Genomic DNA, 21,928 nt, shown 5'->3' with positions numbered 1-21,928 from the left:
ACCGAAAAACCATTACCAACTCCCATCAAAAAAAGGAAACCTTCCCAACCAGAAACGATTAGACTTACTCAAAGTACACATCGGCCAGTACGAACCAGTAGACGAAGATGTGCAGTCTGTAGTTCCAAGGAATTTGAAATACGCACAAACTGGACCTGCAGCGTGTGTCAAGTTCCCTTATGTTTGGGAAAGAATAAGTCTTGTTTTCAGTCCTACCATACAAAATAACGTTAGGCAGTGGCATGGCGGGTCAAAATATGTACCATGGGTTTTTTAAAGAAAAAAGTAAAAAATTTGATATTTCTCAATGTTATGTTTTATTTTAGAGCACCTTGAATTAGTTTTTATGTTATAAATAAGAATAATTTTTTTTTTGTACCACTTGGGTAAATTTTTACCATTTTTTCTGTACCTCAAAGAGTTAAAGAGGATTTTGTGGACAAGGCTCTAAGACTGTTAAGTGGATTTTTTACAGCAGGGTGACTCTTAAAGATCACTCAATGAACAATTAGGGCCATGGTATGTTCATTGAAAAATCGTCCAACTTTCAGGCAGGATAATTTGAAAACTATTACAGGCACACTTATGAAATTACCGTTCCAAGTTTTTTACCGAATAATTTAATGTATAAAAGACTTGTCTAGCTAAAAAACTCCTCGAATTAAAGCGGATTTTAAGAGACCAATAAATTTTCTGGAAAAAAGACTGGTTTTCCCAAACAATTTAATTTCATCGATTTTGTTTGTCAAGTGTTCAAGCGAACGTTTCAAATGTTATCTCAAAAAGTACACGTTTCTGTTATACAATCAAAATAAACAAGATAAGAGACCGTTGACGTGCATATCAAGTTATTTACAATATTTTTTTAATAATTAGGAAGATAATGGCGCCTAAACTTACAAATAAAATGCCGTAACTACTCCTGCCGATGTCATTCGAAGGTTGCAAGGGATCCTCTATACAAAGCATACTGGGCCTATGACCATCTGCCATCTCTTTTTGCATTTCATCCTATAGCATAAAAAAAGGACGTTAAGTGAAATTGTCCCCTTAAGAAAAAATTATAGGCTTTACCTTATTTATGTATTTTCCTCCATCGGTTATCCGTATCCCCGTATTAATAAAATTGAACTTCCTGCCGTATAATTCGAAGAACTCGATCAGCAGGACACCAAGGTTGGCGTTGGCTAAACGGACACCGTCTTGTCTTGGATGTAGCTAAAACGGTCAGGATTAATAACTGGTCACAAAATGAGACTAATATTGGGTTGGATATAGTTCAACTTATTATAGATTTGAATGATTAATGTAATAATGCACGTGCAAAAAAATTGTTATAGGGGATGATAGTAAATTGATAATAAAATGAACTCACAATCACGTTTTTACTTATAAATCTAACCCTGAGAATTCCTGTCGTTTTTGAGTCAAAATTAACAAAAGAAAAACTGCAATTTTGGTAAACCGGTGTAAGTTATCAAAACATTTAGGTTCAAGATACTATATCTCAGAATTTACCCATCTCAATATATTGAAGTAAATTTTTTATCAATTTTAAGCAACTGAAGGAAAGCAAACTAAATAAAAACTCAATTGCCTGTGATTAAAGAAAAATCGACTTTTGACTTCAACGGCCAGGAATTACCAAAAAAGTGACTAAGACAACCTGGAATTAATAAAAAAATTAGTTTCAACTGCTTGGAATTAATCCAGGCAGTTGAAATCAGTTTTGGTTTAATAAGAATTTGACAGCCTGAGTGAGATAAATTGATAGTAAACTGGATAACTCGCAACCACGGTTTTACCCATAAATCCAACCACAAGGTCTTCTGGTGGCAATATTAATGAAAAAATTGCAATTGTAGTAAACTGGTCTGAGTTATCAACATTTCATGTTGAGTTATCAACATGAGTAATAAGTAACTGAAAATAGTAAGTCGATGGGATGATCTCAATTTTTAAGAAATCGAATGATTTTGAGAAAAATGATTAAGTGTTCAAATATTTAGGTTCAGCATTGAATTTTAATTCTACGATATCTAAGGGTGGTTACCCCTAATAAATTGTCCGTAATATAGTCGATTTTGTATTAATTTCAGGCAGTTAAAGTTAATTTTATTTATTAGTCCAGGCACTTGAAGATAAGCAAATTGAATAACAATTCAATTGCCTGGAAGTAAAGAAAAATTTACTTATATGGAAGTGAGATTTTGGTTTAATTCCAGGCAGTTGAAGTCGAGCTTTTTAGTCGTTTTATGTCGATAAGAATTTGACACCTTGAACAAATTGATAAACCGTTTGCAGTTTATTGAAAATTACTAGTCTAGTTAACAAACATTTTTGGGTTTGTCATTGAATCCCTCCTGGGTAAAAATTAGCTGAAAATAAGCAGCAAGTTGATGAATTTACCTCAGTTTTTAATTTTTTTTTTTGATTTCAGGAAAAATGATTAAGTTGTCAAATGTTTGAGTTTAACATTGAATTATTTGGTAAATATTTATTTATTAATCACAGTATCAACAACCAAAAGGCACTTACAGATACGCAATAAAAGTGAAATTTGGGTTCAATTCCAGGCAGTTGAAATCAGTTTTTTCTATTAGTTTTGGTTGAATAAGAATTTGACAGCCTGAGAGAGATAAATTGATAGTAAACTTAACTCGCAACCATCGTTTTACCCATAAATCCAACCTTGGGGTCTTCTGGTGTCAATATTAACAAAAAAATTGCAATTGTAGTAAACTGTTCTGAGTTATGAACATTTTGTGTTTGCATTGAATTCCTAAGTAATAAGTAGCTGAAAATTGCTTACAATTTTGATGGGATTATCTCAATTTTTAAAAAATTAAATGATTCAACAATCAAATATTTGGGTTCGACATTGAATTATTTGGTAAAAAGTCAATTTGGTATCAATTTCAGACAGTTGAAGTTAGTTTAATCTTGAAGATAAACGAATTGAATAATAATTCAATTGCCTGGAAGTAGAGAAAAATTTACTTTTATGAAAGTGAAATTTTTGTCTAATTTCAGGCAGTTGAAGTCAGTTTTTTTAAATCGTTTTAGTCCCATACAAACTTGACTCTTTCAGTCAAATATATTGATAATAAACTTAACTCACAATCCAACCTCAGAGGTCAAAATTAACAAGAAAATTGTAATTTTAGTAAACTGGTTTGAGTTATTAAAATTTTGGGTTTAGGAAATTTTGTGATTTCAGTGAAATGGTTAAATAATCAAAATGATGGTTTCCAGATTAAATTATTTGAAAAAATTTAGCCAAAATGAAGTGCCATATCTAAAGGTTTACCTTAATAATTTGATGCAGTGAAAATGAATCTTAAAGCAAACTAAATAAAAACTCAATTGCCTGGAATTAAATAATACCTTTACTTTTTGAAAAATGTTAACAACAGCCTGGAATTACTTGAAAAGTGTTTGAGATGACATAGATTTAATGGAAAATTGGTTTCAATTGCCTGGAATACAGCTTTAGTTGATTTCAGGTGATGGAAGTGAAATTTTGGTTCCATTTCAGGCAGTTGAAGGCAGTTTGCTTTCTTTCAATGTTTTAAGTTTTATGCCCTCAGTGAAATAAATTGATAAGAAACTGAACTCGCAACCATTTATCCACAAATCTAAACTCAGGGTCTGTTGGTGTCAATATTAACAAAAAAAATTGCAATTTTGGAAAACTGGTCTATTGTGATCAAATATTTGGGTTCAAAACCGAATGATTTGGTAAAAAGTAACCGAAATGGAGTTCGAAAGAAATTTGACACCCTCGATAAACTAAATTAATTATAAGCTTAACTCACAACCACGGTTTTACTTATAAATCCAACCTTAAAAGGTCTTAAAATTAAGAAAAAAAAATACAATTTTGATAAACTGCTTTAACTTTTGGGTTTGCGATTACATTCCTGGATAAAAGGTTACTGACAATAGGTACTTAATTGAAGGATTTAACCTAATAATTTGCCTAAAGAAGGCTGTTGATGAAAAAGAACCTAAACAAAAACTCTACTGCACGGGATTAAAAAGAAATTTACTGCTTTTTAAAATTTCTGATTTAAACAACTTGAAATGAGTCAAAATGTGACTGAAATGAAACAACTTGGGATTAAAATTAGTTTACAACATTATGGGTTTGCCATTGAATTCCTGGGTTAAAAATTAGCTGAAAATGAGTACCAAGTCGATCAGTTTAAGTCAAGAAATATTTACATTTGGAACTACTTGGAATGATTTGAAAAGTGATTGTGACGACTCGGATTTAATAAAAAAATTGGTTTTAACGATCTGAAGTAAATATTTTAATTTGATTCTGTTTACTTAAATGTCAAGTGGCAAAAAAACAATTTAGATATAGATGTTAAAAAATCCAAATAACTGATATATCAAAATGATTTTGCTGCAAATTTGTAGGAACATTTATTACTTATTAATATGTAAATGGAGGGATTAAAACCTGCACAAATGAAAGTTTGTCAGAAGAAAAAAGTACCGTCAAACTATCAATACAATGAACCATATGATTGCATTTTGATGACATGTTTGTTTTTTCGAGTCATGGTCAAAGGTAATCATTGCATTGTTCATAGAATTCTAAAAACAGAACCTTTCATAAATTGATGTAAATGATTTAATTACCTGAAATAGAGTTAAAGTAAAATTTAGATGGATTCAGGTACTCTCTTAATAAAAACCGATTTCAACTGCCTACAATTGAACGAATATTTTAAACATTCCAGGCAATTGATCTTAACAGCATCCTCAAGAGTTTCGTCATCATTTCGTATAAAAATGCGGGTTCTAATAATTTGGTAAATTTGCGGCAGTGATATGGAACCCTTCTAGATACAAAAACAACATTAACAGACTTGAGAAAGTCCAGAATACATTTTAGCATTATTTTGAAGTATAAGCTTGTCAAATTCTCCAAATGTTTCTTTTGAAATTAGATTTAATTTACCTGCACTGCACAGGCATCACGATCTCTTTTGATTTTCATACTGTAGAAAAAATTGATACAAAACAGAATTCTCCTTTGGTAAAAGCTGTTAATTTGGATTATATACTGTAACTGTGCAGTGTAAAATTTAATTTGATTAAATATTTAGTTAGATATTATATTGCTTACTAGTTAATTTATTTTATTTTATATTGGAAGAATTTTCAGCAGAGCAAATTTTAATGCTTTTTCTTCTACTGCAGCTTTGGTTAATTGGAATGCAGTTGAAATGGCTCCTGACCCGTTTACTTTGTTATTTCATGTGCTATGTGACAAGATCAATCAGTGTTTTCCTAAAAAGAGGCTTAAAATGAAAAATAGAAAACCATGGGTCACAGCAGGCCTCAGAACTTCTGCTAAAAACCTCCGTTTTTTGGCTAAGCTGTTTACAACTAATGCAAACATTATTCTTTATCATCAGAAATATCGTAGTCTATATAGAAAGACGATAAAAGCAGCTAAGGTTAAATATTATAGTGACCGCTTGAATATGTCCTCAAATAGGCAGAGAGAATGTTGGTCAATTATAAATGACTTCAGGCATTCTCACAAGAAAGTTTCAGAACCAGAAGTAAGACCAAATAGTTTAAATGATTATTACTGTAATATTCCTCATTTATTGCTCAAGGATGTGAATACTAATATTGATCCTTTGCATTATATTCAACAAGTGTCAGTTCAAAATTCTTTTTTCTTTTATCCTGTTAGCCTTACTGATGTTAGAGATGCAATTAAAAGCTTAAAAAACCATAAATCAGCTGGAGCTAATGAAATATCATCAAAATTACTACTCCTTTTGCCTGACTCAGCATTAAATGCCTTAACTTCTGCCATAAACAATTCCTTTCATAATGGCATCTTTCCAGCATGTTTGAAAGAGGCAGTGGTTATCCCTCTTTATAAGGGTGGAGATGTGAGTGAGCCTTGTAATTTTCGTCCAATTTCTATATTATCTACCCTCTCCAAGATAGTTGAAAAACTTGCAAAAATCAGAATTTTATCTTTTTTGCAACATAATTGCATTTTATCTGCAAATCAGTTTGGATTTCAAACGGGAAAAGGGACTCATGACGCTGTTTTCGGCTTTTTGGAGAGTGTCTATGTGTTCTTAAATTCTAGAGAGTCCGCGGCGGCAGTGTTTTGCGATTTATCCAAGGCATTTGATTGTGTAGATCATGGAATACTGCTGTCTAAGCTCAATAATTATGGCTTTAGAGGTGTGGCATTGCAATGGCTGGAATCCTATCTGTCTAATCGTACCCAAAGAGTTACAGTATCTGGATGTTTATCCGATTCCAGATCCCTTAAAACTGGAGTACCTCAGGGTTCAGTGTTAGGACCACTATTATTTTTGCTCTATGTAAATGATTTGGGTTCATTAAAACTGCAGGGCAAAGTGGTTCAGTTTGCTGATGATACCACCATTTTATGGAATCATAGAGATTCTGATAATGTTAGAGCCCAGGTTTTTAAGGATCTTAAGATTTTATCGGAGTGGTGTGCTGCAAACAGGCTTGTATTTAATGTGGGCAAAACCTTTATTATGGGATTTAAGTGTGACGTTCAGGGCCTTATGTTTAGTGAAAACTCCCCCTTGCAAAACAAAGAAAGCTGTAAGTTCCTTGGTATTACTATTGATGGTCGCCTTCGCTTCGAAGATCATATCCTAAATCTTGCATCAAAATTATCCTCTGGATGCCTTGCAGTAAGAATGGCGGGGCATGAGCTGGGAGGGGTAGTTGCACGTTCAGTGTACTTTTCTCTTATTGAGTCCCACCTTCGTTATGGCTTGCCTTTTTGGGGTTTAAGCAACAAGGGATTATTAAACATAATTTTTGTGATTCAAAAAAAGGCAGTTAGATACCTATGTTCCGCTGGGTTAAGAGATTCTTGTAAACCTCTCTTTATATCTCAAAAAATCCTAACTCTTTTTTCTCTTTTTATCTTAGAAACAGCTACTCTTATTCATAAATGTCCTAAACCTCCCTCTAACACTGGTCATATGACTCGCCAGGTTAACGATTTTCCCTTACTAATCCCTACATCCTCCCTCACGAAGAACTCACTTATATACCTCAGCAAAAAAATTTACAACCATGTTCCTCTATGTATCAGACAAATTTTAGAAGTTAAGAGATTCAAAAAGGAATTAAAATCACTTTTATTATCCAGGGCATATTATAGCCTTGACGATTTTTTTAATGATACCTTTTAACCTATGCTCTGACATCATTTTAGTGTTTTAGTTTTGTTTCCTGTTAAATAATGTAATTTACTTCTTCTAAATTCTGTTTTATTGACAGCTTTACTTATTTTTTAATGAAATTTATCAAAAAGATGCTTTTTTTTCTCAATCTGTTTTGTTATGATTAATTTTGGTAATGTGTGTAAATTTTATGGTAAAGTGTTTTAGAAGTTATGTTTGTTTGAAATTTAAAGTGAATTTGGAATTTTTTAGTTTTTAGGATGCTTGTACACAAGATTTTGTTGTCTTACGTAATATAGCACATTTTCTTTCTTTCTTTCTTTATATTGAAATATCAGGATATTATTTGTGGATTTTATCTGTTTGCATCCTAAGGACCATAATAATGCCAGGAAAATATTTGAAGTGAGTGAAATAAAATGGGAAAAAAAGACAAAAATTCTGGAAACCCATGAAAATTAGTCCCTGGAAGGCTTTAGGGAAATTATTCTCAATGCCTGGAATAAAATTGATAATAAGCCTAATCATTTAAAAATGAGTCTAAAATGGATTCGATGGAAACCATTAAGATTTTCATTGTAAATACCTGGAATAAAATAAAAAATTACTCGAAAATTCTAGCAGATAAAAAATCACTTAAAATTTAAAAGAAAAAGTTAAGACAACATAAAAAAAACATTTCCTGGATAAAAATTTGTAGTAGTAGGAATTTAAAAAAAATTCAAATGCCTGGAACAATGCTAAAAATCCTTCAATATCATGTTTTAAAATATGATTTGTGCTATTTTAACTGTTTCTCTTGGAATTGAAGGAACTGATTGCAATTTAGTTAGATATTACTAAAAGAATGTTATTGCTCAATTTTCAGTTTAGTTTTAAGTTTAAATAATGATTTTAATATCAAGCTAATATTGTGCGATAGGAAAATATTTACCTGCAAAAAACTGATACACATGAGTATCAAACTGTAGCTGCTGATGCCTCCGGTGAACACCTCGTTCAAGTCTCGCTCCAGCAAAAACTGCTTTAAAACGTAAACCAGCTTGGGCAACACCGGAAACTGCTCCACATATTTTTTTATCAGCTCGGCACTTTTCACACCGTTCGACATGTTAAAGGATATGTCAACCTGCAATACAATCACCTTGTAAACCTACTGCAGAGGCAGTCACAACTACAATTTACCTTAATTTCAGTCTTTTTGTCTACTAGCTTAACTATGGGCACAGACGCTTTGTCGAGAACCTTTATGCTGTCCTCCTGGGCCACCCCTTTCTCCAGAAACTCCTGCTCCAAAGTGCGCAGGGGCAAGTTTTTCCATTTCCCTATCACTACCAGATCGATGTCGCTGGTGGGCAAGTACAAACCGGTCCGGTACGACCCGAACACCTCCACTATGGCGTCCGGCCATTTCGACTTGATTATTTGCTCGATGTTGGACACCACCTCGGCGCGGACTTGGTGCTCGGCCTCCGTGGGGCTCATGTACTCGTAAAAATGCTCTATTTCCTGATGTAACCTAGAAAACATATTATATATATGGAGTTCAGAGGCCGTATACAACAATTCATAGGAATGCACCTCAAATATCTTTTAAATAAAATTAGTTCCTCACAAAGCACGAACTGTCCGGTCCCGGTACAATTAAAACAATTCGGACCGCAACCCATACTTACTAAATAATAAAACTTATTTACAAAATGTACAATAAAATATTACGGATAAAACTCTATATACATTTATATTAAAATAAAATATCATAATATGATGCATTTATTAAGATTTAAGTACAGTGACCGACTGCACGGCATTAGAAAATTCCTTATAAGAGCCGACATTCTTTCGGACATAAAAACTGTTTTCTGTTTTGCAGGTATTTCGACATGTGAAAAAAATTGGCAACATATCAATCAAGTGGGAACGCGGGCCCGGTTGCCAGATCACGCGGTGAAAATTTACCCATAGGCATTTAAGTAAACGTAGAAATAAATAAGAGGATAAAGTATACACAGATATTTATTCCATTGTCCAACTAAAAATCATAATTTTTTAGAGAGAATTATTGACGATATTTGTACTAAGGAAAATGGTAATTTATGTGGCAATTATGATGAGTGCATAGTGTTATGCTTTAAACAAAGATATGCACCAAGTCCTAAAAGTGCAATAGAGAAACTCAATAAAAGGCATAAAAGTAGGTCCAGACAACGATGAAATTATCCTGAATACTAAGAAATTAGTGATACAAGTCAATGAGACATTATGAAGTATGGATCCTGTTCTTCAGTTCACCGAAAATTTTGGTGTTTTGTTGATGTTTACGGATGATGTAACTCTAATTAAATTCACAATAAAAAAAATGTTGTTTCGCATAATTCCATATAACATACAGGAATTCTTGGAGTTCGACTGGAGTACATGGCATACAAGCTAATACTTAGCCTAGTGGAGCCACTACTAATTCTATTCATTCCTATTTTGTACTATTTAGTTATGTGTTAGTATATTGGCGTTTAATACAAGAACAAATATTAAAAAATACATAATTTATAAATAGTTACAATATTTTATTCCTATTTTACTAAGTAAAATCTTTGGTGATTGATTTATTAGATACTTCTTACTGTTTTGAAAAATATATACAGATGTTATCGATTAGGTCATAATATTTTGTAATCAATTTATTACTTTGTATTCTTGTAGTTGTATTTTTTGCAAATAAAGACTCATTCATTCAAACTAAGAAAAATTCGACATTTAAAAAAATTGACAAGGAATTCACATATCTAGTTATTCAACTCGATTACTACACCTCAAATATTTGATGAAATTCTTTTGAAAAACCACCGTTTTTCGTCCATAATATCCAACAGCATTTTTGTACTAAATATTTATTAATGTACATATACATATATAATTATATGAAATTTAAATTTAAAAAAATGTTATAAGATTAGATATTATTTTGAAAAAAAATAATTTTTCAACACAATTTCTTACTGGTAAGCTATGTGGGGTCGGTGGGGGGTGTAAGGGTAGGATAAATGAAAAACGATTTTTTTGCAGAAAATAATGCCTGAGAAAAAAATGCTTTTTAAGAAAATATTTAAATAATATTTCATCTATATCTACTTTTTTCACATAACCTTAGTTTATTTTTCGAAAGTAAGGAGTATCGCTATGAAAATTGCAGTAGTTGTGTCATTTATTAGCACAAATAAGTAGAAATTTAGTTTTTTTTTTGGCTCCGCAACTTCCAACTTTTAGCCCAACAATTTTTCATTATCCGGGTTCAAAACTACAGTTTTTAAATTAAAACTATTGGTATATTTATTGACTGTATAGAGTCAAGGTATATTTCATGAATCATTTTCTGGATAATATGCCTCAATTTTATTACAGATTGATCAAGATAATTTGAATACATTTCTTAATTTCTCAAACAATGTGGAGCCATTTCATTTTAAACTTGTCTCTGACAATGACGTTTATAAAACAATGAAAGGTATATTGTAAGTAATGCTATCGAGGTAAATGAGATCTCTATAAAAATGTTAAAAGCTTATTGTATTTCTATTTGACTAAACCCTCTAGTGATCATTATGAATAATTCTTTATCTTCTACATCTGGAAAAAAGCCCTTGTTACTCCAGTACCTAAAGTGAACAATCCAACCAATATTAATGAACTAAGACCAATTAGTATTTTGCCAACTTTATCTAAACTAATTGAGAAAATTGTAAAAGAGATCATTTAAGTAGAAGCATTATCCTAAAATTTCAGTCTGGCTTTAGAACAAATTATACCTGTTCGACAGCTCTTCTAGAAATAACAACAGATGTTGCTCTATCTCTGGATAATGGACAATGTTGTCCCTCTGTTTTAATAGATATAACAAAAGTCTTTGATACTCTCAATGGCAAAACTAGGGCACTACAATATTGAGGCAAATGGGTGGTTTAAAAACTTTTACCTGGTTGTCGCAGGTACAGAATGGTCCAGAAGTTACATTTCTCAAAATTTTTAATTATCTTCCATCTAAGATTTTTTCAAATTTTAAGAATGCTCTTAGGACCATTTTAGCTGACTGTCCTTTTTACTCATTGACAGAGTTCTTTAACGGTAGATTTATTGACTAAATTTAGTTAAATTTGTTTCCTTTCATATTTTTGTAATTTTATACTATTTTATTAGCATCATAGTTTTACCTATACATTGTTATGATGTTGATGGAAATAAACAATTTTATTTGATTTGATCTGAATATCTAGATGGAGAAATGTAACTCGGGAGTTCTGCAAGGGTCATAATGTTAGGACCAATTCTCTTTATAATATTTATGGCTGACTTAATTCATAAGGTAATTTACTGCAGGTATCACAAGTATGCAGATGATTTCATCTTCAATCATTGATTAGTTGCTTGTCTGAAACCTTAGATTTAATTAATGCTGACTTACAGTGGATCTCTGATTGGGCTGACAATAACTCACTTTTTATAAATTCTGGCAACACAGGCAATCCTGTTCTCAAGAAATGATAGTACCTTGAATAATGGGGCACCAAGTAAATTAAATATTAAGGGTGTTGAATTGGAATGGGTAGATCAAGTAAAAACCTGGGCCTTTGTATATGGATAATCGAAAGTCATTTAGTGTGCATGTAAATAAAATTTGATATTAAGGATATTTTACCTGTTTAGTAAAGAGAGTTTAGTGCTTAGTGTTGCTGGATACTTAAATATTGTATATGGTCCTCTTTTAACTGAACAAAATAAATATAAAATTCCTGTGTAAGATTCACTAGAAATTTGCCTCGGAGGGTTCATGTGAGTGAGCATGTGAAGCAGGTCTATAGTCTTTTTTTTGGGTAAAAGCTGCACTGTACATAAATTACTTAATTTTCATGAACCAGAATATCTGTCAGAATTCCTTATTCCAAGGGGAGATACAGATAATGTAAATATTCACTATAAAAGCACACTGGCAATCCCCCAGCATAAGACTGAATTTCTGAAAAGTTCTTTCATATATACTTCTGCCTGTATTTTCAATGGCCTACTGCTAATACAGGTGTAACTTTGGTTCTGGTATGGTTGGTTCTCTGAATCATTTTTGTTCAAATTTTTATTTAAAAAAAAATTGTACTATGTCTTTTTAGTATTTATTGCGGTGGTTATTAAAACTATATCTCTATAAATCGCCTAGCGGTACTTTCCACCTTTGTATGTATATAGAATAGATGTAATTTATTTGTTGCATACAATAAAGATTATTTTATTTTTATTTATTTGTACTAAGGAAAATGGCAATTACGAGTGCATAGTGTGCAAGATATGCACGAACTCATAAAAATGCAATAGAAAACCTCAATAGGCATAAAAGTAGGTCCAGACACTGGTGAAAGTACCCTGAATACTAAGAAAATACTGACAGAAGCCAATGAGACATTGAACTTAAATTATGAAGTATGGATCCTCTTCTTCAGTGGATATCCATGTTTGTTCGAGGGGTACCACAAGGCTTCCATTATGGCCCTATTTTGTTTTCTTGCTTCTAAATTGATTTGATGACAAATTAAAAAAATTTTGGTGTTCTGATATTTACAGATGACGTCAAACTTTTTAGAAGTATTGGGCCTTTCAATGATGCGCTGCTTTTCTACAAGAGGATTCAAGCAACACATCATCTACATTATTATTGTTAAATATTTTTTAGTTTTGACATGTTTATTAACTATATATGATCTAGGTATATATATTAAACTGTAGAAATTAAGAAAAATTCGGCATTTAAAAAAATTAACAAGGGATTTTTACATACCTAGTCCATAATATCCAATTTAATAGCACTGTTTTTGTACTAAATATCTATTAATATATATAATTATATCAAATTTAAATAAATAAATTGTTTTAGTAGATTGGATCTTAACAACAAAACCAACTGTTATTTATGCATATTATTTTGGAAAACAAAAATTTCTGAAAACAGTTTTTTACTGGTAAGCTGTGTGGGGTGGGTGGGTGGGGTAAGGATAGGATTATTGGAAAACATTTTTTTTTTTGCAGAAAATAATTGTCTCAGAAAGAAATGATTTGTAAGGAAATAGCTCATGTCCATAGCTCAATTTTCAAAAGTTCCCAAGCCTTTCAAAATTATTTAATTGGATTTTCTTCACTACATCTGTTAAGGTGTAAAAGTTTAGGTGTTGGGTCACAAATGCCAAGTTTTGCAAGATTTTCATTCAAGATGGTAAATCAGTAAATATCCACTAGCCCTCGGTTAAACTGATTAATGTTGATAATTGTTGAAGCATCAGTTTAACCGAGCAACAATTCAAATTAATGCAAATTCAAACATTGTTGCCGTTCAGTAAGAACTATAGTGGATCATCATTTCTGCACTATGTTTTAATTTAATTCTTTGTCCAGAAGATTCTTAAAAGCATTGACACTTGTGACAGTCAGAGTTTCTTCTGATAAAGAGTTCCATGGATAAATCTCTTGGTTAGAGAAAAAAATGTTTGTCTGAAACTAAGCAGCCCTCTTTTGTCCAATTTTAGAGTGTCCATGAAGATGCAAGTTTTGATTTCTCTGCAAAATGCTTTCAATTTTGCTTACAATTATTATAGTATTCACTCATGATTTTATATATCTCTATAAATTCCTTTAATGTTGACAGTTTTAACCTCTGCAGCCTCTCTCGGTATGGTAACTACTCAAGTTTTGGTCTTTGGTCAATTGAGTGGTGTCTAAATGCTTGTTTTATAAGAAAAATAAATGAATTGACCTTTTTTCCAATTTTCATAATGTGACTTTCCCATTTTAAATCACCTGCAACCATTACCCTTAGGTCATCTTGCTCAGAAACACCTGTTAAGATCCTGTCACTTACCTTGTATTGCTCCTTTGGGTTGTTTGGTCCAATTCTGAGTACTGTGCATTGACTTTATCAAATGCCTTACTGAAGTTTGTGTAAATGGCATAAATTTAACGGCTATTTGCAAAAGATTTAAAAATACAGTTGATAAACAAAAAAAAAAGATTTGTTTCAACTGAACAGCCCTTAATAAGGCCCATGCTGCTCATCAACATTTATCTCTTGAAAAACTTTAGATAGACAATTTTCCACAAAGTGCTCGAAAAGTTTAGGGATAGATGATAAGATGTTGGTGGAGTGATTTGAAACATCATTCTTGTTACCAAATTGAAGAAATGGACAAACATTTAATAATTTCTAAATTATTGAGAAATTCATCAAGTAATAAAGATTGATTAAAAATATAAAGAGGTAGATAGAGTGAATAGCAACATTCTTTTAGCACTCTATTGGGAATAAGATCAGATCCAGTTACTTTGTTGATGTCCAGTCTAGAAAGAAAGGATTATCAATAAACCAGTGTCTAAATTATATCATTCACAACCATGATTATTTAAAAGATTACCAAATCCCATTGCTGTGTTTAACATATTAGTGTTGTAAAGAGATGAGAAGTGTGAAGCAAACAATTGCAGAGCCAGCTTTAGGGACATTTCACTTGGAAGACTATAGTATTACCATTAAAGAACTAACAAAATTCCAAAAATATTTACTGTCATTGTTAATAGAATTTTCTACTCTTGTTGGTGGTCTAGATTATAGAGATGATTGTAGGCAAAAATTCATAGAGCTAAATATTCTAACATGTTTCTATATAAAACAAAATCTTAATAAATATCCTAAAAATGCCTGCCAACATGAGAGGTGTCAAAGTGGCCCAAGATGCTGGGGCGTAAATTATTACAACAAACATCCAAATACCCTGGAGACTTTGACTGGCAGTGTGTTCAAGAGCAGGATTCGCCAAGTGCTCTTATAAGAAATCTCTGAATATGATCACATACAGTTTCTAACAGAAAATATTTCTTTCAGTGGCGACTAATTTATTCTGTTTGTTGAATGGTAATGTTTAGTGTCTTATATTTTTATTATGTTAAGCAACTTTTTACATAATTAGAAGTGCAAACTGCTTAGTATATTTTAAAGATAGTAACTGACTGATTCTTTTGACTTATGTAAACCTTTTCGGTAGTCAACATGAATAAATGATTTGATTGCTATTGTAACATTCTTCGGTCAGATTTCTAACGTCCAACCTACATTTTACTTAAGAAGGAGAACCACTCTGCTTATACAATTTATAAATGAGTTGAGAACACTGGGGATAATGTTGAAAACGAAAAAAGCGTTTTATAGGCACAAACTTATTAAAACAGTCATACAGATAAAGTTTAAATCGCCTTGTTGCAAGTCAAGTTTCTATCTATTATTTGAACCGACTCCTGCATGTTAATCAGGGTGACTTTTGATTTAAATAAATTATTAAAACAACATTCTTATCACAAAAAGAAAAAAACTAAAACACGCAAAACAGAAATGAAAGTGCCAAATCACAAAACCTCCCGAATTTATGAGCGAGGCGGCAACGTCGCGTGAAAGCCATCTTATGTCAGACGCGGCGGAAAACGGAGCCAAAAAAATCCCGAACATATTGGTTAGAAAAGCACGTTTTCCCCGTCAAAAACTTACCCCAAGATCCCCTTTAAATACTGGAACTTGTCCTGTCTCCAGGGACAACCCACGTAATCGGTCACGAACTTACGGTGCAGGGGCCGTTGCGTGGCCCGATTATTCGTATCACTTTTGGTGCGACGCACCCGATTAAAATTGCCCGATTTGTCCGATTGTTTCCCGTTCACGATCTGTCCCTGATGATGATGATGATTATTATTATTATTGAAGCCGTTCGTCATCGTCTCGTTATCGTTATCGCTGTCCCGCAGGTTCATTCCCTCGATCTCTTGCTGCAATTGGGTATGCCAGACTCGCATCCACAATACTTTCGCTGGACCTTCTTGTTCTGGCATCAACCACGAAAAGTACGAATCCATGTAAACGAGGGGTCGCGGGGCGCGCCACGACCGTCTCAACTACGAAACGCCATCGGCCACTTCGTCCGGTATTTAAATTCGAATCGAACGGGGACGAAATAGTCACACCTTTTAGTTGTATCACACGACTTTTTTCCTAATTTATATTATAGAAAACTATTTGACAAACGCACCGATCGGAGAAATGGCACCGATTGACGTTTGGTTTGACGGGTGACAGTTCGGGTCGAGAACGCTCGAGACGTAACTGGAAATAGTCGCAATCGGCCGTTTTGATTGGTCCGAGCCAATGGGTGGGGGAGAGGGCGCCACCGTCTTATTTTAAAAGGGCGGGCTTGAATTACTTATAGGTATTTCAGAAGTAAATTTTATTTATTTATTTAATTGTATGCATATTTTATACCTGTTTGCAAAACTTTGTTAAAATGCATCGAATGTACTAATATTGAACGAATTTCATACTAAAAGGCGCATTCATTTTGATACCATAACCTAAAAAAGTAAACTCAGTGCAATTTGCTGCAGCAATTCCTTATAACTGACTGTTATATATTTAATCATTTATATATTCAGGTGAGGAGTCTCTATTTTTCTATAAGTGTATAAGTACCTATAACTAACGAGTTACTTACTTATACACAACAATACAGATTTTACTTATACCTATAACCAAATAGTGATCATATTTCAAGACAGCAATATTTTTGTTATTTACGACTGTTAAAAATGTCGAATTTTAAATGTTTTGTTTTTGACGACAAGCCACAAGAGGCTTTTTAGGTAAGCAGGAACTGTTTTCGAGTTTTTTAGAATGCTCAAGTCCTACCCGTGCTTGGTAAATTAAATGGCTCTTGATAAGTCAAAGTGGTTCAAAAGGCACGCTTTTCACTACCACACCCCACTTCAAGAACACCCTGGATCATTATAAATAGTTAATTATTAATTAATTAATATGCGGGATCAACCCCATTACAAAATTTCTGAAAAAAAACCTGTTTCCATAGGTCTTTATAATTAGCAAAACAAAACCGAGGATCTTAGGTGCTGAATGGAATTTTAAGGTGATCATCAAAGATCCCAGGGACTCATATCAGTTTATATAACAGTGGGTCAAAAGTCCACTTTTTCACTTTCTACCACATCTCCGGTACATCATGGATATACAAAACACAACTATTTCTTATAAGTTTCATTAAGAATTATTTTCAATCCGACCCTGGTTTCTTTATCACCTCTTAAAAAAATTGGACCTTGCATAATGGTCTAATTGATTTATGGTAGTAGGAGTCAACGGTATATCGTTAAGTGAATTTTACTTACTGAATAGACTTACTGGAGAGGGGTTTAGGTTAAATGGAGTGACTGCAAGCATACTTTGTCCTCTGCTGGGCTGTATGTGTCAGACTCAGATTGACTTTGAATAGCTGTGGAATCAGAATTAATATTTTTAGTGCTGGTTCAGAGTTTTCATTAAGTCGAAACTTCGTACATATAGTCCTGGAAACTGTCCGGGTTGAATGGAACCATTCCAATTTTTTGCAAATCCATTGATAGCATTTTGCACTGCTGTGGCTTTGCAATAGGCTTCGTTAAATAAATAACCAATTTGAAATTGGGTGACAACTCTATCTGGATTGTGTTTGAACCACTTACTGATTAGACGGCTAGGGTTGAGAAGAATTATTTATTTAAACTTATTGAATTATTGATTTCTGTAATGGACTGATTTGTTTCGTTTTCTGTTGTCGAAGGATTGTCTACAAACATCATGGCTTATCTTTAAGACATAAAAAAATTACATTTTGAAAATTATTTTAAATAAAAAAACTCAACTTTCCAGAATAGTCCTTTCATATTTCATATGTAAAATTTGTGTAAAATTTATATTACTGGCATCAATAAAAATTATGATTATGATTATGATTATATAAAAGGAATATTAGACTAAAAAACGTATTTTTGGAGTTATCATGTATCTCCTAAACACCTCAGATATACTTATGGGTATAAGGCTATATATTTATTTATTCAATAGACGGGATCAACCCCATTACAAAAAAAACAATATTACAAAGTTCAAGAGTTACACCTAACCATAACTTAAAATAGCTAAAATTCAAATATGTTTTTACAGGCAAACCAACATAAAATCAACAGAAGAGTTTACACAATCTCTCTAATTTGATTCCTAAAACAGACAAGCCAATGCCCACAACTTCAATATCCTCATGGTCGATAATATTTTAAGGTTCTTTTGATAGGGGAGTGAGTGGCATAGTTGGTACTGTGAAAAGGCAAAGCAAATAGTCGGTTTCGTCTCAAGAGTCTTGAGAGGACACTGAAGCTAATTCTGTTGAGAAGGTCGGGGCATACAATCTGACCATTAAGAAGGTTAAATCACCACGAATACGTCTTTCTCTCAATGTTGTCATAGCCAGCACTTCCCGTGCATCATCATAAACATGATCGTTCGGTATTTCCAAATTTAATTTAAATAGACAATATCTCAAAAACTTATTCTAAATCCTTTCAAGGGCCACACAGCTGTTCATGTAATAGTGGGACCATATCATTGAGCTATACTCCAATAAAGAAACCACCAAAGACATTTATACTCTCTTACAGGTCTCGACTGATAGCTCTCTACAGTTACGCAGAACAAAGCCCAGAAGCCTGGAGGATCTAACCACTATATTATTCATGTGTATATTAAAATTTAAATGATCGTCAAAATAAATGCCAAGATCCTTAATTGTATCAGAATACTGAACAGGGCTTCCCTCTATATTGTATGATGTTACAACTTTCTTACATCTTTTGTGAAAACTAATATCTCTTTATGTTTAAGAATAAGATATTGTTGACACACCAATCATTTAGCCTATTCAGGTCATTCTGTAACAAAATTTGGTCTTTGGGAGTCTGGATTACTCTATAAAATTTCAGGTCATCTGCAAACAATAAAAAGGCACTATTTTCAAAACATGTAGCCATATCATTAATGAACATGTTAAAGAGCAATGGTGAGCAGTGTCCACCCTGAGGTACACCAGAACATACATTGATATTGCTGGATCTAACACTACCCAATCTAACCTGCTGAGTCCGGCCTGACAAGAAGCTTGTGAACCAGGCAACTATATAATAATAATAATAATAAAGCGCCTTTATTTAGCAAATACATAGTTTTACATAGTTTTGCCTTTGAAGGTGAAGATTAGCTGAAAGCTACTCTTAAACTCTTAACCTTCTTAAATTACAGAAAAAAAAAATAAACAAACATAAATCAATAGAAAAAAAAAAAACAATATTCATTTAACAGAAATAAGGAAATCTTTTGATTTACCTAAATGATTCCTGTAAAAACAGGTTCTTGAAATGTTTTTAAAAAACATACAGGCCATTGCTAAAATCAGGCCTAAAGACATTCACAAATTTGACTGCGTTGTAAGTGAATGATCGTTCAAAGAGAGCCATTGAGTGATGTGGCATAGTCAAAGTGTTATGCCTAATATTTCGAGCATGTACATGATTTCTAGGTATAAATTTCTCAAATAAATATATCGGAGCTTTGGACTTATAAAGGCGATATACTAAGGTGCAGTACAAAAACTTATATAGATAAGGTATTTTTAACCACCCCAAATCATACATGCCTTGGGACACATGATATGATTGGAGAAACCAAACACTCTAAGTTTCTCCTGCAAGATTCTGTGATCGACTCTATCAAAAGCCTTGGAGAAGTCTGTATAAATCACATCCATCGGACATCCCCTCTCCAAGGCATCCAACAGATCCTGCTGATAGATCAACAAGTTAGTGATCTGCCCGAACTAAACCCATGCTGCTGATTGAGCAACAAAAAATTTGGTCGTAGGTAAGACTGTCCAACAGTTTTGGAATGGCCGACTGGATGCAAACGCCCCTATAGTTGCCTATTTGGTCATTATCATCTGATTTAAATATTGGTACCACAAAACTAAGCTTTCATAATGACGGAAAGAGTGCTGAGCCAAGGGATTTCTGAAAAAGGAAGAATAGAGGGATACAACAGACAGTTGGGGATTAGGAATTGTCATATTTTGACCTACCTGTTGACCCCCATATAATAATTGTTATTTTTATTTATATTAGTATTGTAGACAGGTGAAAAAAACTGGGGCAAAACCCTCCGCTATCTGTTCGCAACCAGAAAATTCATTATCACCATAATACACTGAATTCGGAATTTTATTTACTGCCTTCCTACTGTTGAGGTGATACCAAAAGCTTTTAGGGTCAGTACACAGTAATCGGTCTAAATTTGAAATATAATTACGGTAGCAAATATTCGTTAAAGTTTTGCACCTCGCCCTGAGATTAGAAAAAGTGACATGATCAGATTGATCACGAGTACTGATGAAATTCTTTTTCTGTGTAACTAGATATTTAAGTTCAACATTTACTTTTTAAAAAAGCGAATAAATTTAATTCAAAATAAATACTACACAAATTTGATCATCGATTGACTACAATTTTATTCGTCGAAAATTAATAGATGATTAATGATGATTTTATATAATGCAATTTATGGAGCCTAATAATATTAAAATGCTTATTTTGTTAATTCAGAAATATTTATAATAATAATAATTATGTATGGGGTCAGCTGAGGTTCTTGGCCTGGTTGCATCACATAACTCAAGTAATTATTAATGCCATGATAATCTGCAAGCTTAAAATCATATTAAAATTCTACATACTCTACATTTGGCTTGAATTCACCACACAAACCTAATTGAAAGTTGTACGCTTTGTGGTTTTGAGATTTATCAAAAAGGTAGTCGATTGCTTCTGTTACCACAAGATTACTTTTATTAGTGAAGATCAGATCCAAATAAACCAACATCTGTTATTTTTTGAAAAAAATTCAAATAAGCGTAAAACTGACTTATACTCTATTTCTTTTTTGGTGAGAGCACAGTGCCTCATTATTCATGCAGAAGTAGCATAAATATGGATATGGAAGTTAAATAATTATCTGTTACGAAAAATTTATAAATAATGTTGGATTTTATCTATTATCTAAAGATTTTTAGAAAAAGTATGGTTGGTAGGTATAACCTATATTTATTAAATTAGCAAGAAACATTTCTTAAAAGCGGAAAAGCCTTATTATAAAACTATGGCAAATAAAGTGAAATATAAAAATCTGATTAATACCGCAATTTGATTATTTTTTAAATGTTTAAAAAATTGTTGTAAAATTTCATTTTTTTAATACCAACCAATAAAAAATGCAACTCTCCAAACATATCTTGTCATTTATAAGAAAGGTACATAAATATAAGGATCTTTTAATTTATTAACCATATTTACATATATTACAATAAAAATATTTACGAAATATACAAAAAAAATCAATTAATAAATCACATTTCATTACTCTCATCGCTTTCATCCGAATCAGACATTCTCACTGAACTAAGGGTTCGACAGTTTCTTCTAGAAGATTATCGAGGGTCCACATCTTTTCTTCTTCTTTTATAGCATGATTCACCGCATTGCTCCAGTTTTCTTGGGTAACGTTATCCACTGCTGATTTCATAAGTTCTCTCACATCTTTCAATTTAAAGGTTTTATTATTTCTAGCCACAAATCCTTTTATTTGAGCCCAAATTAACTCTATAGGATTTAATTCACAATGGTAAGGTGGCAAACGAAGTACAGTTATATTATGTTGTTTTGCCATTTCGTCAACAACGTGTTTTTTATATTTTAATTTATTTTCTGTA

General features: G+C 32.4%; 1 protein-coding gene and 2 long non-coding RNA genes across 4 annotated transcripts in view; 1 reads left to right on the top strand and 2 right to left on the bottom strand.

The window, feature by feature from the left end:
• The window catches only part of LOC126735980 (terminal nucleotidyltransferase 4B-like), a 29,359-nt gene extending 13,014 nt beyond the window's left edge, over positions 1-16,345 (bottom strand). Inside the window, exons 1-5 of one of the 2 annotated variants that reach the window (XM_050440112.1) lie at positions 15,790-16,345; positions 8,406-8,739; positions 8,155-8,349; positions 1,075-1,218; positions 901-1,011 (exon numbers count right to left, since the gene is read on the bottom strand). In XM_050440112.1, coding sequence (XP_050296069.1) covers positions 901-1,011; positions 1,075-1,218; positions 8,155-8,349; positions 8,406-8,739; positions 15,790-16,151 — 1,146 coding nt within the window. In that variant the 5' untranslated portion in view covers positions 16,152-16,345. Of the gene's footprint in view, positions 1-900; positions 1,012-1,074; positions 1,219-8,154; positions 8,350-8,405; positions 8,740-8,801; positions 9,007-15,789 lie in introns of those variants that run through there. The other variant, XM_050440113.1, reaches the window with a different exon arrangement.
• A 135-nt stretch (positions 16,346-16,480) lies between these two features.
• LOC126736127 (uncharacterized) lies at positions 16,481-19,103 on the top strand. The gene is made up of 3 exons (XR_007660611.1): positions 16,481-16,724; positions 18,777-18,940; positions 19,000-19,103. It is a non-coding gene; the product is annotated as an uncharacterized LOC126736127 (long non-coding RNA).
• On the bottom strand, positions 17,470-20,383 carry LOC126736129 (uncharacterized). The gene is made up of 3 exons (XR_007660613.1): positions 20,246-20,383; positions 17,641-20,177; positions 17,470-17,575 (listed from the first exon to the last, which is right to left on the bottom strand). It is a non-coding gene; the product is annotated as an uncharacterized LOC126736129 (long non-coding RNA).
• Positions 20,384-21,928: the final 1,545 nt, after the last annotated feature.

Source organism: Anthonomus grandis, chromosome 5 (assembly GCF_022605725.1).
Source record: "Anthonomus grandis grandis chromosome 5, icAntGran1.3, whole genome shotgun sequence".
In the NCBI taxonomy this organism is placed as follows: domain Eukaryota; kingdom Metazoa; phylum Arthropoda; class Insecta; order Coleoptera; family Curculionidae; genus Anthonomus; species Anthonomus grandis.
Note: the sequence above shows the minus strand (reverse complement) of the source record. Positions and strands in the feature narration are given on the sequence as shown.